Source organism: Heptranchias perlo, chromosome 11, assembly GCF_035084215.1.
Source record: "Heptranchias perlo isolate sHepPer1 chromosome 11, sHepPer1.hap1, whole genome shotgun sequence".
NCBI lineage: Eukaryota > Metazoa > Chordata > Chondrichthyes > Hexanchiformes > Hexanchidae > Heptranchias > Heptranchias perlo.
In genome coordinates this window covers 31,191,171-31,209,294 of record NC_090335.1, presented here as the reverse complement: position 1 = coordinate 31,209,294, position 18,124 = coordinate 31,191,171, and the positions used below count along the sequence as shown (strand labels likewise).

At 39.6% G+C, this 18,124-nt stretch overlaps 1 protein-coding gene across 13 annotated transcripts in view; it reads right to left on the bottom strand.

Moving 5' to 3' along the window:
• Positions 1-18,124, bottom strand: part of dmd (dystrophin) — a 1,591,310-nt gene that overhangs the window by 651,838 nt on the left and 921,348 nt on the right. For all 13 annotated transcript variants that reach the window (XM_067992781.1, XM_067992785.1, XM_067992782.1 and 10 more), the window contains one exon: positions 6,108-6,258. In XM_067992781.1, the coding sequence (XP_067848882.1) occupies positions 6,108-6,258 (151 nt within the window). The remainder of the gene's footprint in view (positions 1-6,107; positions 6,259-18,124) is intronic.

The following is an 18,124-nucleotide window of genomic DNA, read 5'->3' as shown; positions in this document are numbered from 1 at the left end:
CTATGTCACCAATCTTTGTATCATTGGCAAACTTGGATATATGGCTCTCTATGATGGTATCTAAGTGATTAATAAATATAGTGAATAGTTGGGGCCACAGCACAGATCATTGTGGAACACCACTAGACACTTCCTTCCAATTCGAGTACATACCTATTATCCCTACTCTCTGTCTTCTACTGCCTAACGAATCTCCTAACTAGGTCAATAATTTGCCTTCAATTCAATGAGCTTTAATTTTAGCTTATAGTCTTTTATGTGGAACCTTATTGAATGCCTTCTAGAAGTCCATATAAACTACACCCACAGACATTCCCCTGTCTTCCTGAAAAATTCAATCAGGTTCATTAGACATGGCCTACCCGTTACAAATCCATGTTGGCTCTCTCCAATCAGCTCAAATTTCTCTATGTGCTCAGACACACTATCATTAATTATAGATTCCAATAACTTCCCCACAACAGATGTTAGGCTAACAGGTCCATAATTTCCTGGTTTCTCTCTCTCACCTTTTTTAAATAATGGAGTTACATTTGCAATTTTCGAATCTAAAGGGACAATTCCTGAATCGAGAGCGCTTTGGAAGATTATAGCTAAAGCATCTACAATTTCCTCACCTACTTCCTTTAAAACCCTGGGATGGAAACCATCTGGTCCTGGGGATTTGTCAGTCTTCAGTGCCATTATTTTTTCTTATACTCTTTTCTTACTTACGTTAACTTTAGTGAGTTCCAGTCCTTGATACATTATTGATTTCCCTGGAACGTCAGGTATATTATCCTCTTCCTCTACTGTGAAGACTGACACAAAGTAATTATTCAACAAGTCTGCCATTTCCTTATTTTCATTTGCAATATCACCCACATCTGTTTTTAAAGGGCCCTCATTATCCTTGACTACCCTTCTCTCTTCTAAAATAATTTGAAAAACTTTTGTGTGTTAATCTTGATATCCCTGGCAAGTTTCTTTACTTATTCCCTTTTTGCAGCTCTTACCATTTTTTTGAAAAATGAAGAGAGGCAAAATAAACAAAATGGTACAATTTTAATGGGGGTGCACATACACAAATCTTTGAAGGTGGCAGGACAAGTTGAAAAGGCTGTTAAAAAAGCATACAGGATTCTTGGCTTTATAAACCAAGGCATAGAGTACAAAAGCAAGGAAGTTATGCTGAACCTTTCTAAAATACTGGTTAGTCCCCAGCTGAAGTATTGTGTCCAATTCTGGGCACCACACTTTAGGAAGGGTGTCAAAGGGTGCAGAGGAGATTTACTAGAATGGTACCCGGGATGCGGGGCTTCAGTTATGTGTCGAGACTAGGGACGATGGGGTTGTTCTCCTTAGAGCAGAGACGGTTAAGGGGAGATTTAATAAAGGTGTTCAAAATCATGAAGAGTTTTAACAGAGTAATTAAGGAGAAACTGTTTCCAGTGGCAGAAGGGTCGGTAACCAGAGGACACAGATTTAAAGTAATTAGCAAAAGAACCATAGGTGACCTGAGGAGAAATTTTTTCATGCAGCGAGCTGTTATGATCTGGAATGCTCTGCCTGAAAGGGTGGTGGAAGCAGATTCAATAATACCTTTCAAAAGGGAATTGGATAAATACTTGAAGGGGAAAAATTTCCAGGGATATGGGGAAAAGGGCAGGGGAGTGGGACTAATTGGATAACCCTTTCAAAGAGCCGGCACAGGCAAGATGGACCAAATGGCCTACTTCTGTGCTGTATGATTCTATGATTCTATAAATTTTCCTATATATCCTATTTGTAACACTTAGCGTACCAGTTATGGTACCATAAGTTCCACATTTTAGTATCCTAATTGCTAGCCCTTTGTGCTAGATACCGTTTTGTTCAACATTTTTGTTTTTATTTTGATTCAATACATTGGGCGCTAAATTGGGCCGTGTAGCGCCCATTGTTTCGGCACTACGCGGCCTCTCCAACATCCAAGATGGCGTCATGACTGCGCATGCAAGTTTCCAGCCTGATGTGCGCCGGACGCTATCTTGGTATTGGAGTTAGTGTATGCGCTGAACACCGGAAGCATGTAAAGTAAGGAGAAAATGGATACAATCAGTGTGCAATGCTGATTTAAAGTGATAGACACCATTTTGGCACTTAACACTCAACTCAACACACAGTCTTAACCACAACCATCTGAACATGTCTGGAGGACCCTCAACAGCGCTGTTTAAAAGGGACCATGCAGGATTTACAGGTTAGTGGCTGGATTATTGCTTCTGGCTGCCAGTACATTTGTAACTGTTTTTGGAAGTTGCCTATACTTGAATACTAGGCTGAGGGGACATCGTCTAACATTTAGAGCCAGGACGTGCAGGAGTGAAGTTTGGAAACGCTTCTACATACAAAGGGTGGGAGAAGTTTGGAACACTCTTCTGCAAACTGCAGTTGATGCTAGCTCAATTGTGAATTCTAAATCTGAGATTGATAGATTTCTGTGAACCAAGGATATTAAGGGATATGGGGCTAAGACAGGTATATGGAGTTAGGTCACAGGTCTACCATGATCTCACTGAATGGCAGAACAGGCTCGAGGGGCTAAATGCCACTGCCACTTGCTGCCTCCTGTGGAAAGTGAGAATTGCATTGAATCAACGTGCAAGGCCTGGATTTCAACGCAGTTTGACGGTGAATACTGAGGCCAGACAAAGTTCTCGTCCTGCCTGCGCAGGAGCCATTGGGCGCGGGTTAATAGCGGATCATGCTACCTACGCCCAATAATAGGCTCTATCGAACTTTTCCCCCCATTATCTCTGGCGAAAGAAGTTAGCTATTTATATCTGCAGTTTACAAAATTCTTAAAACTAACATGACTCCAATTCTGAAATAACATTATCAGGTTTCAAAAGTATTAAATATCAACAAAGGATTTACATGCATAGGATTACACCAACCAAAACTGCTATGCAGTATGTAATGTAACTCCAACAACACAAAACACCCACAATAAAATGGTTATTAAAAAAATCCACAACCTTTCATTGAATTGATATGCCAAATACTTGGTTGTATATTAGGTTTTAATAGAGAATGGCAGCTTGACTGAAGCACATGACTAGATGTCTTGTCCTTCAATCAACCTGCCTGTCCTCAGTTACAACCTGCTGTACTCCCATGTGTCCATTATTGCTTAATTCAGTCATGCCTCATTTGGTGAATGAAATCAGAGTGGCGGAGGAAATCCTCAATTGTTCACTGAGAATAGCTCAGTCTGATTGAGGATGATATCAAAACAAATTATGTCGTACTGAATTCAAGCATAGACATGAGCAGTAGGCTGCAGAGACATTACTGTCTGGTTATTAAAAAAGAACAATTCAAAATATCTACTTCAATTCTTATCTCAGTCCACCACCACTGAAGCTTAAGTATCCACACCTTTCTCATGGTTTAACCTTTCCAATGCCCTCCTCACCGGCACTCCAAACTACATATACTCTAGCTCAATCAGAACTCCACAGGCTATGCCTTAACATCAGATAAAGTTCCCCTCCTCGATCACTCCTATCTTCACCAACTGTCATTTGCTCCCCATGCCTCAATGCATTAAATTCAAGGCCCTTTCTTCATTTACAAATCCTTCCATGGCCTCATTTCACTCATTGCAACTTCCTGCAGTCCTAAATCCTGGTTCACATCCTTTACTCTTCCAACTCTCACCTAACGTGACCTCAACTCACTCCACCATCTTCAGTCATCAAAACCCTGCACTCTGGAATTCTCTTTCTGGATTGCTACATCTCTCCTTATTTTGGAAAGCTCCCTGGAAACCTACATCCTTGATCACGTCTTTGTTCATCGTCCCAAATACTTTGTCCACCCCATCCTCTTGCAAAGTGCCATCAGCCATCCTAATATTTAAGGTGCTAAATTAATGCAAGTTTTGCTGCTGAATACTGGACTGTAGATGAAGTCTTGTAGGATTGATAAAATGGCATTGCCATTCATTTGCCTGACCTCTCATCAAATTATACATCTGTGAAATAATTCTGATTAACTTAAACATGCTTTTGGTTTCTCTCTGTAGTTGCTGCTGATTTTTAAAAACTAATTAGACAGTGAACCCTTGCGTGAACTGGCTTAGAGATCTGCTGTTTCTAATGGTGCTTGAGAACTAACTTAATACACCAAGTTGCAAAGGCAAAACTGCTGAAGCACCCATTCACAATTCTGTTGATACTAATTCAGCCCACTTGAGCTTTCAGTCAATATCCACCCGTGATGTCAGTGCTTACTGTGCGAAGAAACAATAAAAAGAGCCAGAATGAAATAAAATGGATGTTCAAATAATGATAACTACTTCAATTAATTTTAAAAAGGCTCTTGCATGTCAAAACTTGATCTTTATAGGGTCATTATTTCCACCAGAAGTGCTTGGCAGACCTTAGTTTTTTTTAAACAAACACACAATGCAATAAATCACATCTAAATACAACAATGCATCATTAAATGATGCCAACTTTTTTCTCCAAATAGAAAAAGTTTGCCAAATATTTTAATGTTTGCTTTAATAACATAAAATTAAATTGGCAACTGTTTCTCCCATCCCCCACCACAAGTAAATGAACTTGCACACGTGATTTCCTATTAAAGGAAAATTATTACAGGTAATCGAGTCTGTAAATGTGAAGTAATAATAATGAACAGTTGCACAACATTAAGAGCAATAGCACTTGCACATCAACAACCAGTGGTGAACCAGAGTTAAGTAACTAAAAACCTAACACCTGGTGTATTGAGATGTAACAAATATCTCTAATATTTTAAAAATCTTACATCTACAAGCACTTCCTGTCAACTCTTTTTTCCCCATTCTAAATTCCTATGTCTATATTTATAACAGAAATTGTCCATGTGAACTTGTCATGTTGTAATTACACCTTCCCGCCAGTGGTGGCGGAGTAGTACCAGTTTCTCAGCCGAGACGTCAGAGAAACTCCAAAGCTCCAACTAACTCTACTCCTCTGGTTCCTAAATTGCTGTACACTTTGTTACTGAACTATAAATAATAACATAAAATAGCAACTCAATTACATCTGCATGCCCCCATCCTATTATTCTCAACCCTCTAACTTCACTTCACCTGAACACGACACTTGATCTTGACTCGCCATGAGCAACACCATGGATGTTGGATCTATATATGTTTTTTTCTATATATATCTCTGGTGTGCGTAGATCAAGTCAGGGTAGGACGTTCTATCTAACATGCTCCACTTCTCTGCGTTTAGGACAGGTCAGCAGAGAACAAATATTTCTTGGTCAAACCACAAGGGCATATACGTGCACTTCAAAACATACACCCTGTTAATTTTGCATACGGATCACCAACCAGTGCTCATAAAGCTGTGCATCACTAATCTAATAAAAGATAGAATACTTAATAGTTTCTATTACTGCCGAGCTAATGGAAAATTTTATTGCCATCTATCCCACCAGACTTGTATCTGTAAAGTCTTCAAAAACAACTCAGACCATAAAGACTTCTTTATGGTTCCCTTGTAATTATACTTCAACATATGCTGCCACTTAACCGTAAATAATCTACCTATTACCCTGTGCCAAAAGGACCACAAAGAATGTAAGCGAAAAATGGTGTAAATGATTATGCATTCTTAACACAATGGACCATGAGCTGCATACAAATCTCAGTGCCTTTTACAGTTGTGTCAGTGTCAGAATCTCAGCCACAGATTTGTCCTTCCTTGCCAACTAGGTGGTATTGGTAAGCCTCAATGGTCTTCAGGTGGCAACGTTACTAACATTTCCAATACATTCTGATTTAAAGGGCATCACTTAATAACACTGCAAAATTCAATGCAAAGTAAACAGAAAGCACAAATATCCAGAAATATGAAAAAGTAAGATCCCTTTTGATTGCCCAATGTTGGCTATGTAGAACACAAATCCTTATGTAGTTAACGGCAATCATGTATTAAACAGCGTAATTTATGAAAATAGTTTTCAAAATGTTATTCCTGTTGGAAATAGAAGCAGACTTCTATATTTATTTCCTAATCAGGTCTTGTTCCAACATAAAACTGTGGGCATTTCAGTAAAGTGGGTGCTTGAGGTGGAATTACCTTGAGTTTCTGTTTGATTCTCGCTGGGTCTACATTTTCAGTATCCATCCTGGTGTCAGCCAGGATCTGTTCTGCTTCTGTCATCCACTGGGCCAGGCCTTTCATGTCATAGTGGAAGGTGCGCCATTTCTCCACACATCGATTAAACCTCCTGGGCAAAAGACAAGTGCATTTCTTTTTTTAGGTTGACCATGATTTGACACGAGGTTATATATTTGCAATTCATAACTTAATAACATTGATGAACTCCAAAAAAGATAAATGAGAAGCCTCGTTAGTACAGGACTCAGACATAAAATACATCAAACACATAAACTATAATTTTAGAAGTGTTCAAAGTTCAGGCGGACTTTTTTCCACCAGAGCAGTAAAGGGATTTATTACAGCACAATGACTGAAGAGTTAACTTACATGTTCTAGTTTTTTCTCCACTTAATATCTTGGTAAGTAATTACATTTGTGGCTGGAGATGATTTTTTTTTGAAAAAGTAAACTCAGTTTCATGTAAAATTACAATATGTTCCCTGAAGGGAAGGTATTCTAGCTACACTGAAGTTATGTGCCAGCATGCACTTCAAACACTCAAACACTTTAAGAGATGGAGAATAGGGATTTTTCAGGTAGTACCTGTCTGCACTCCTAATCGGAGTATTGCATATTCTTTGCGGATTTTCCATTTTGTAAAGGATTTATTGTACAAATAACATTGACCAAAGAAGAAAATCAGAAGCAAGTTCACATTTTCAAACCATCTGCCATGTAACAAGGCCATTCCTGCTTCATGTAACAAGGCCATTCCTGCTTCACATTTTTGTTCAGATAAGTCTTGCAGACCGTACTGTTTTGGTGGTTAGTTTGAAAAGGCTCAATTGTGCGACTGCAAAGGCCTTGAGACATTTTTCATGAGGAACAGTGAATCACTCCACACTCTGCCACATTGCTCGTATTACAATAAATCTCTTAGTTCAATTTAGTTCAAATATCTAATAATTTATTCCCCTTTATAATTACAGTTCGCCTACAGAACATCAGTCACTGCACTTCAAAGCAATTTGCTATATCTGAAGCACTTTCCGATGTTTCTGACAGATGTGATAAGGTGCTATATAAATGAAAGCCTTTCTTTTAGTGTTGCTGCAACAGCAGTGCTATCTTCAGCGACAAGTAAGGTTGCACTGCTGCCACAGATGGCACATGAAACTCCCTTAGGAGATGGTTCTCCAAGGGCCCTCTGGAAGCAGCAGCATCTGCACTGGTGAACAGAAAAGTCTGCTGCTGATAGACATTATACACGGTCTCCTACTTTTTCTGGCCAAGGGTAAGCTGAGCATGCAGTGGGTAGAGTTGAGATACAGATCAGCCATGATTTAATTGAATGGCAGGACAGGCTTGAGGGGCTGACTGGCCTGCACCTATTCCTATGATCCTATGCTTGGGCTAATATATGCACTGTAACTTGGGCAAGATACCCTGAGGATGGCTGGTACCCATGAAACCATACCTCAGCATGAGTCTGTGCCTTCATGAGGGGAGGGAAGATAAATAGGAGGAATAAAGTTACTGGTTAGCTGAAGAGCAAAATTAGCTTTTGTGTTGCAGATAAGGAAAACCAGACTAAGCCATGTAGTTAGAATCACTGTTTATTTAAGCATGTACAAATGTGTACCACCTACAAGATGCACTGCTGCAACTCGCCAAGACTTCTTCGACAGCACCTCCCAAACTTGCGACCTCTACCACTTAGAAGGACAACGGCAGCAGGCGCATGAGAACGCCACGTTGCCCTCCAAGTCACACACCATAATGACTTGGAAATATATTGCCGTTCCTTCATCGTTGCTGAGTCAAAATCCTGGAACTCTCTACCGAACAGCACTGTGGGAGAACCTTCACCACCCGGACTGCAGCGGTTCAAGAAGGCAGCTCATCACCACCTTCTCAAGGGCAATTAGGGATGGGCAATAAATGCTGGCCTTGCCAGTGATGCCCACATTCCAGGAATGAATTTTTAAAAAACTGGTTAGCACCTTTATGTGCACAAGATATATCAGCTATCTTTACATATTTTACACCTGTTCATTTGACCTCTCCTACGAGGTGAAGTTAGCTTAGAAAAGTGGTAAAGTACACAATAATCACTTGGATTCAGAAACTCAATGCAAATTGGTCAAATTTGCAGATGATTGTCAAATTAAGAGGGGCATTTGATTATGAGAATTATAAAGTGTGTTAGACAAAATATATAATTGGCAAAACAATGGCACATGAAACTTAATATGGACAAACGTACAGTACTTCACGTAAGAAGGAAAAATGGGCAACATATGTACTCCAGGAACGGTTTCAATATAGCTGATGAATATCTAGGTGTTTCGTAGACTTGACTTTCAACTTGTTTCAACCATTGCAGAACAGCAATTAACAATGCAAATAGAATACTGAAATACACAGCCAAAACAGTAGAATACAAGTCAGAGGACATCATGTTCAAACTGTGTAGTGCTCTGGTCAGACCAGACCTTGAGTACCATGTCCAGTTCTGGTTACCAAGAAACAAACATGACATTTAAGCTCTATGGGGCAATGCAGAGAAGAGCAGTGAGACTGATCCCTAGTGTCAAAGGTCTAAATTATGAGGAAAGACTGGAGAAAATTGGGCTTTTTAGTCTTCAAAGGAGGCAATGAGAGGTGACCTTACAGAATTGCATGACATAAACAGTATGGAAAAGGTATATCCAGAAAATTTCTTTAAATTAAACTATGCGAATAGGACAACAGGTCACAGGTTTAAACTAGTAAAAGAAAAACGTAGGAATGATGTCAGGAAGTTCTCCTTCACAAAAAGAATCATCAATACATGGATGGACTTCTGGGTATAATAGTGTAGTAAGATACAACATTGGATATCGTGAAATGGGGACCTGGGTCTTTCTGGATGAATGAGTTAAGATAAGCCAATTGCTCTTCCTCATCCATACTTAACTTATGATCTTGTGCTGAATATCTTGCCCCTGAGGTGCCTCTCAGCATTTACAAGTTCTATATATGCAATAGCAAAATATATGCTCCACTGTCAACCATGTGCAATAAAATCCTACTCTATGGATTCAATACGGAGTCATTATAAAAGATGCATGGGCATGAAGATACACTAACTTTGTGTTAGCTGTTTCACTTACAGGTAACCTGATACTAATAACAGGGATTAAATGTAAGCCATCATGCTACAAAAGGGACTTCTATTAATAATAGTCTCTGCTGATGGCTTTTGGAAATAACATCAGTCCATTCTGAAACTCCAAATAAGTTGTCTGCATTTCTACTATTTCCATTATTAGTCATGTACTGTATGTAGTTGATTCTAATGTACATCTAATTGAGGTAAGATTCAGTTCATAGGAAAGAATCTCAACACTGAATCATTTGTAATCCTTCCTGTTGCATAAAATGCCTGTTTCAAAGGTAAAATACAAATTCACAATTAATGAACCAAGTATAAAATGTTCCCTAATTATCGCTGGTTATGTTCATCACACTGCATTGTGATTTGATCATCTCATTTCAATTAGATACCAAAATTATCTCAGCAATGAGAGGTTTTTCACACCTGACCAATATATTGTAAAATCTAGAAACAAAAACCCAATTTTCAAGAAACACTTTCAGGAATCCAACAGAGTACTGTTTGTTTTCAATAAGTTTATTTTGATCCATTAAGCAAGGTATATATTTATCAGGTCATACAAGAACATACTGTATTTGAAAATAAATGTACCCTACTTTGATTTATTTTGTTTTCATGTTGCATCCCAGGTTGCACTTACGGAGTTTGCTGCACTACATAGTCCTTTCAAATTGTCAACTTGTCTTATATTTTTGGTCACAGTAATTCTAATTAAATTTGTATAAGTTAGAGTCTTGTGGTTCTTAATTCTAGTGTTAAAATTTTCCTTCTGTATGCTAAATTTTTATATCATACTGTAAGAACTGAGCAAATTTATCTGTGTACATCAAAGTCAAGTTTTATATTGAGCTTCCTTCACTGCATTTTGGGGATATATTAATAATGGTTCTGGTGTTAAAATATTAATTAATTATTGACTTCAACTACAATGGGAGTACTCACTAACTTTTGGCCAAGACCCACAATGTCACACAGTGATTTGCTCAAAGGCTGCTCTCACTGATTTACCATATGGCACTCCATGTGTTCATTTTAGCACATGCACCATCATATACCGTACATGTAAAAAAAACACAGGAATTCAAAAACATCAAAACATGAACACAGATTTTAGCTTATGTGGGTATGGTGACTTGAGTATATTTAACTACTTTTCTGAACCAGATTGTCAACATGAATTTCCATTAATTTATTGTCTAAAGTTTGATTGTAGAACTGATAGTGCAAGATTGGATACTGAGCAGCACTTGAGCAAATCACTGCTTCGCACTGTGGGCCTCTATCAAACATTAGTGAGCATCCCTGTTACAATTGAAGTAAATACTTACCTAGTGTTTTAAAATACCATCCATCATCCAAGTGCCAAAAGATCAGGCTGAAGACCTGCCTTCAAAGAGCTGTGCCTCAGTTGTGGGTTCCCAGCAGCAGCAAGGTCTACAACTTTTCGCACTACTCTGCATTCTTTTCAGTCCTTAGACTTAATGAGGAGCATCATACACTAGAACAATCAAAAATAGTTTGGCACTAAATATTCCAACCTCATTTGTCTCCAGAATGGGATCACGGATTGAAAAGGTAATCCAGCAGCATTAAGATCTGTGGAGCTACTTGCTGCTGGGAACAGATATATATCTCCGAGATATCCTGCTTGTCCTCTTGAGTGGAGAAAGTACGTGACACAAGGAGATACATGAAACAAAATAAAGGAGAAAACTGCATACAGAAAAATATATTATACTTTTTCACACTCTCTTTCCTTCAGGTGTCCACCATACAACCTTCCCTGCTCTGTCAGACCACATGCTTGCAATGTGGATAGTGAACTCAACCTTCTCTCAGTGGAATGTATTAGTATTCATAAGGTTTAATTCAGCATTCTTGAATAAAACATTAAAGACTGTTATGTTGTATAATCAGGCCATGAGGCCGGTCAGCAGAATAGATAGACCATTCTATTGGCCTACTGGCCCACACAGCTAATAGAATGGTCTTCAATATTTCCTGCTGCATTTTCTGAATATTCAGGATTAGGAAAGGCAGGAATTTGCAAGGGCAAGAAACTATTGGCTCTCCTGGGTTGTTTTTCTTTCCATCCAGAGATTGAGGACTGATTTGACAGAAGATTGAGGAATTCGGAGATTGTGGATTCAGATAAGCTTCTCTACCTGCATCGAGTTACACCGAAACCACAGCATAGAAACGGGCCTTTCGGCCCAACTGGTCTATGTCAGCGTTTATGCTCTACAAGAGCCTCCTCCCTCCCTACTTCATCTAACCCTATCAGGATACCCTTCTATTCCTTTCTCCCTCATGTGCTTATCTAGCTTCTCCTTAAATTCATCGATACCATTTGCCTCATCTACTCCTTGTGGTAGCGTGTTCCACATTCTAAGCGCTTTTTGAGTAAAGAAGTTTCTCCTGAACTGCTTATTGGATTTATTAGCAACTATTTCATATTTATGACCTCGAGTTTTGGACTCCCCCGCAAGTGGAAACATCTTCTCTACGTCTACCCTATCATTATCTAAAAGACCTCTATCAGGTCACCCCTCAACATTCTCTTTTCTAGAGACAAGAGCCCCAGCCTATTCAGTCTTTCCTGATAAGGATATCTTCTCGGTTCTGGTCTCATCCTTGTGAATCTTTTTTGCGCCTTCTCCAATGCTACCACATCGTTTCTATAATAGAGACCAGAACTGTGCACAGTATTCCAAGTGTGGTCTAAGCAAGGTTCTGTACAAGTTTAATATAACTTCTTTACTTTTCAATTCTATCCTTCTAGAAATGTACCCTAGTGCTTGATTTGCCTTTTTTATGGCCTTATTGACCTGCGAGGCTACTTTTATTGATTTGTGTACCTGTACCCCTAGATCCCTTTGCTCCTCTATCCCGTTTAGACTCTTATTATCCAAGCAGTATGTGGCCTCCTTATTCTTCCTACAAAAATGCACCACCTCACACTTATCTATATTGAAATTTGTCAATTACATGCCCATTCTGAAAGTTTATTAATATCCTCTTGCATTTTGACGCATTCTTCCTCCGTATTAACTACATCCCACAATTTGGTGTTGTTCGCAAATTTTGAAATTGTACTTCCAATTCCCAAATCATTAATGTAAATTGTGAACAACAATGGTCCCAAACACCGATCCCTGTGGAACATCATTTCCCGCCTTTTGTCAGTCTGAGAAGCTACCCTTAACCCCTATACTCTCTGTTTTCTACTTTGTAACCAACTTACTATCCATTCTGCTACCTGTCCCCTAACTCCACATGCTCTGACCTTAGCCATGAGTCCACAATGTGGTGCCTTATTGAAGGCCTTTTGAAAATCCAAATATATCTACTGCATTACCCTTGTCTAGCCTTTCTGTTACTTCTTCAAAGAATTCAGTAAGGTTGGTCAAGCATGAGCTTCTCTTCTGAAATCCGTGCTGACTATTCTTTATTATATTTTCGTTCTCTAGATGTTTTTCTATTACATCTTTGCGTAAAGATTCCATTATCTTTCCTACCACCGACGTTAAATTAACTTGTCTATAGTTCTCTGGGCTTGTTCTATCTCCCTTTTTAAATAAAGGAATGACATTATCTGTACGCTAGTCCTCTGGCACTATTCCCTTTTCTAGTGAATTATTATATATATGTAATAAATAGTGCCTCTGCTATCTCCTCCCTAACTTCTTTTAATATTCGCAGATGCAATCCATCCAGACCAGGAGTCTTATCCTCCCTAAATTTGATTAGTTTATCAGTTATCTTACCCCTTTCTATCTTAAATGTTTTAATATCTTTTTTGATCTCTTCTAATGTCCTGCCTACCTTGTTTGGCTACCTGGTAAATACGTTGTACGAAACTCAAGAACAAGGGGTCATAGTTTTAAATGAAGAATGAATAACCAAATGGGAAATTGGGGCAAAAAATTTTCAGTAAAAGTCTGCTAATTATGTGGAACTTACAACCAGAAAGAATGGTGGAACAAGAAACTCAATAAACTAGATAAATTTGTCAGCAAATAGCATTCAGGGTTATTAGATACAGAATTGCATCAAGGTAATCTTATCTGGATGGACTAAGGTTCTATTGCTGCCTTGAAACTGTTACTATGTAAGGGCTGCAGTTAGCCTGTAAGCTCAATAACAAGTACACAAATTACAAGATTTTCTAGATATTTCTAAGCTCCTAGTTCTGCTTCTCTATAGGCTATACCATCTATCCTATTGAACTCCCTTTCCAATTGGAAGCAATAAATGTCATATTATGGGCACATCTGTGGTGTGGAAAACCTAAAGAGGAACTTGGCCAAAAGTTTTTCACTTAGGATTCCTAACGGGTATCAGAGAGGATATTTCTATACCAACTGTAAGTTTGATTCAAACAAATCCTAGAGGTGAAGGGAAATATTGTAATTTGAAACTCCAACCAGTCACCTGCATTGTTAATATTTCTAGAGTAATAGTTTTTATGTGATGTTGATATTAATTCAGGAACTGAACTGAGTCATAGGTATTGCAATTTGGCCATTTTTCATATGCAGGCTCCAGGAATCCTGGTCCCAGGGTAAGCACTTTTTTTAGCAATGTTTGTCAGGAGTCAGCTGCAGAGCAAATAGAGGTGCAGATGACCTGGAGAAAACAGAGAATGTCTGATGGATAATAAAGAGATAACTTTTTGAATAATTTCAATTAGATTGGCATCAGCTAATCCATAAACTGTTCAAGAGCAGCAGGCCCTTATAATGTCCTGAAAGGACAGAGTTTATTTTTTATCTGCAGTACATTCAGTTTTGTTTATTTAAGATTTAGCTGATCAACCATCATTTCAAGTAAGGTATTCTCCATTACTCACAGGTCAAAGCATAAAAAAGGTGGCTATTCGTATATCTGAACATAATACAAATTTAGGAGGCCACTGCCACCATGATAATAGTTTAGGCTCCAGTGCACATATTATAAATTATTAGCAGGCATGACTGTTGATTGGAGAATATCATTAAATATATCTATGCCATGGTTTATAGAATAACATAAAAGGAGAAAATAGTCTTCACAGCACTTGGTCCTTCTGTTTTATGACGGTTATACCCAAATTTATATTTTAAGATCATAATGACCTTATCCATCACACAAAATGCCTTCTCACCCATTCCTAATTTAAAATGTTCAAACTTTATATTGTGTACAAGAAATCTGCATAACATTCAGAGATCAAGAGATGACAGTCAAGCAATTGACATCAGTCATTCTTTTAATTAAAAAACCTAAGGCCCACAAGTAGGTGACACCAGGTGTAGATATTAAAAGCCTGAATGTTGTACAAGCAAGGTCAGAGAAATTGGGCACCGGCATTCCATCCCAAAAGAAAAACGAATTGGACAGCATTAAAATTAAGAATCCGACAATGAATGTTAGCAAGAATGACTAGGCTTCTACCACCTGCAGAGTCGGTGGTGGGGCACTCGAACTTGCATTCAGAAAACTACAGTATATTGAATTGGCTACAGTGAGACTGATTTTCTTCAGTGTAAAGACATACATGTTGTGCAGCATTGAAAAATGATTTAACAAAAAGCTATCGGGAATCCTGAAGGATACTTGGAATTCCCCAGCATACTACCTAAATACACTATCCAAAACAAGCAAGATATTTTCTGTTCTGTTTAATGTAAGGTTGTGCCTTTAGTGTAGTTCCACTGAAAGGAATTCATTCTGCCTTGGCTTCTGAAAAGTAGCCAAAGGAAATTAGAATGTGGAGATCTATGATTCTCAGGCAAATATACCTTCATTCTGAACTTGTGTATTTTCAGCTATTTAAGGGAGCCCCAGCTGTTGAATAAACAATGTTGACTGGAGAGAACAATATATTCTTCCCAGTCCCTACACTTGGTTTCATGAGACCCAAAATTACTAGATAAAAGCTCGTTAATTTAGAACTACCTCCTGCCAAATTAAAACATATACAATATTCATCATCACTGGTCAATGTGAAATGTCATACAGAAAAGGTGCATCATATAGAAACTGTGCATTACCCAAATATAAGTCCAAGATGAGTACAAATCACTAAGGAAGACCCCAAAATCTAGTAGGTAGAAAGGAGGAGGCAGAAGCCGACCTATTCCAAAGGATAGTGAGGAAAGTTAAAAAAATATTGTGAGAATTCCTTGTTGGCTTAGTGGGCTAACGTATCCACTGGTGCTACTGAACCATACAGACTAGGAAGGTCAGGGGTTTGATCCTCCTATTTTGAATTAGTTGATCTTAGGTGGCAGTGCAAGCATTACAGTCAGATTCAGCACCTGTGGGTTAGGAAGGGGGAGAAAAATTCAGCCAGAGTTCCTGCTCCTGACTGCTATCCAAATGCACCAGGCATACCTAAAAATGAGGTGCCAACCTGGTGAAGCTACAACTCAGGACTGCATGCATGCTATACAGCGGAAACAACATGCTCTAGTCAGAGCTAAGCGATTCCACAACCAACGGATCAGATCAAAGCTCTGCAGTCCTGCCAAATCCAGTCGTGAATGGTGGTGGACAATTAAACAACCAACGGGAGGGGGAGGCTCTGTAAACATCCCCATCCTCAATGATGGTGGAGTCCAGCACGTGAAGTTTGCAACCATCTTCAGCCAGAAGTGCCGAGTGGATGTCTCCTCCCAATATCCCCACCATCACAGAAGCCAGTCTTCAGCCAATTCAATTCACTCCACGTGATATCAAGAAACGGCTGAGTGCACTGGATACAGCAAAGGCTATGGGCCTTTGCTGAAGCCTTGTGCTCCAGAACTAGCTGCGCCTCTAGCCAAGCTGTTCCAATACAGCTACAACACTGGCATCTACCCGACAATATGGAAAATTGCCCAAGTATATCCTGTCCACAAAAAGCAGGACAATTCCAATCCGGCCAATTACCGCCACATCAGACTACTCTCAATCATCAGCAAAGTGATGGAAGGTGTTGTCAACAGTGCTATCAAGTGGCACTTACTCACCAATAACCTGCTCACCGACGCTCAGTTTGGGTTCTGCCAGGATCACTGGGCTGGAGTCATACCTAGCACAAAGGAAGATGGTAGAGGTTGTTGGAGGCCAATCATCTCAGCCCCAGGGCACTGCTGCAGGAGTTCCTCAGGGCAGTTCCTAGGCCCAATCATCTTCAGCTGCTTCATCAATGATCTTCCCTCCATCATAACGTCAGATATGGGGATGTTGGCTGATGATTGCACAGTGTTCAGTTACATTCGCAACCCCTCAGATAATGAAGCAGTCCGTGCCCGCATGCAGCGAGACCTGGACAACATCCAGGCTTGGGCTCATAAATGGCAAGTAACATTCGCGCCAGACAAGTGCCAGGCAATGACTATCTCCACCAATAGAGTGTCTAACCATCTTCCCTTGACATTCAACAGCATTACCATCACCGAATCCTCCACCATCAAAATCCTGGGGGTCACTATTGACCAGAAACTAAACTGGACTAGCCATATAAATACAGTGGCTACAAGAGCAGGTCAAAGGCTGGGTATTCTGTGGTGAGTGACTCACCTCTTGATTCCCCAAAGCCTTTCCACCATCTACAAGGCACAAGTCAGGAGTGTGATGGAATACTCTCCACTTACTTGGATGAGTGCAGCTCCAGCAACACTCAACAAGCTCGACACCATCCAGAACAAAGCAGCCCACTTGATTGGCACCCCATCCACCACCCTAAACATTCATTCCCTTCATCACCGGTGCACTGTGGCTGCAGTGTGTACCATCCACAGGATGCACTGCAGCAACTCGCCAAGGCTTCTTCGACAGCACCTCCCAAACCCGTGACCTCTAACACCTAGAAGGACAAGAGCAGCAGGCACATGGGAACAACACCACCTGCAAGTTCCCCTCCAAGTCACACACCATCCCAACTTGGAAATATATTGCCGTTCCTTCATTGTCGCTGGGTCAAAATCCTGGAGCTCTCTTCCTAACAGCACTGTGGGAGAATCTTCACCACATGGACTGCAGCGGTTCAAGAAGTCGGCTTACCACCACCTTCTCAAGGGCAATGAGGGATGGGCAATAAATGCTGGCCTCGCCAGTGACGCCCACTCCCATGAACGTATAAAAAAAGTGTGGGTTTGATATAGTGCTCCCCACTGTTAAATAGTCTGCTGACACTCACCATCTAGGCTGACACATAAAAATTGGCCACTTGAGAGAGGTACTGGATGGTTTTCTCCAATACCTACATAACAACGCTTCAAATATATTTCAATTGGCTGTAAAGCGCTTTGGGACATTTTGAGGTTGTGAAAGGCGTAAGATAAATGCAAGTTCTTTCTTTTTTCTTTTGACTGGCCTAATAGAACCAAGGTTCAGCAAAGGTTGGTGCCTTTAACAGAAAAGGGAAGGAAATTGGATGAAAAAGTGAAAAAATTTAGTGAGTAAATGTAGTAGACCAGACACTGTGTAATGTAGAAACATGGAGAGAAAATAAGCAAAACTAGGCAGTTAAATAGGTTACTTAAGTCCCAATTGAATAAATTTAATTCAGCAATCTACTGAATTTGAACTGTTGATGCCAGGGCATTGAGGCAAGCAGAAAGAGAGATACTCCCACACACACAGCTTAGAAAGGCAAAACGCATGTGTTGCTGCACTTTGCAATTGATGGAAAAGCAAACGGCTCCTTCATTAATCACAATGATACAGATCACTGCATGGCTGGCAGACATCTTATTGACTCGGGTGTGGCCAACAGTATATGCAAGCAATAGCTAGCTATTTACTATGCAAGTAAATTAACCATTTTTTCCCCAAAATCAATTATCTTTAGTTTTTTTTTCAC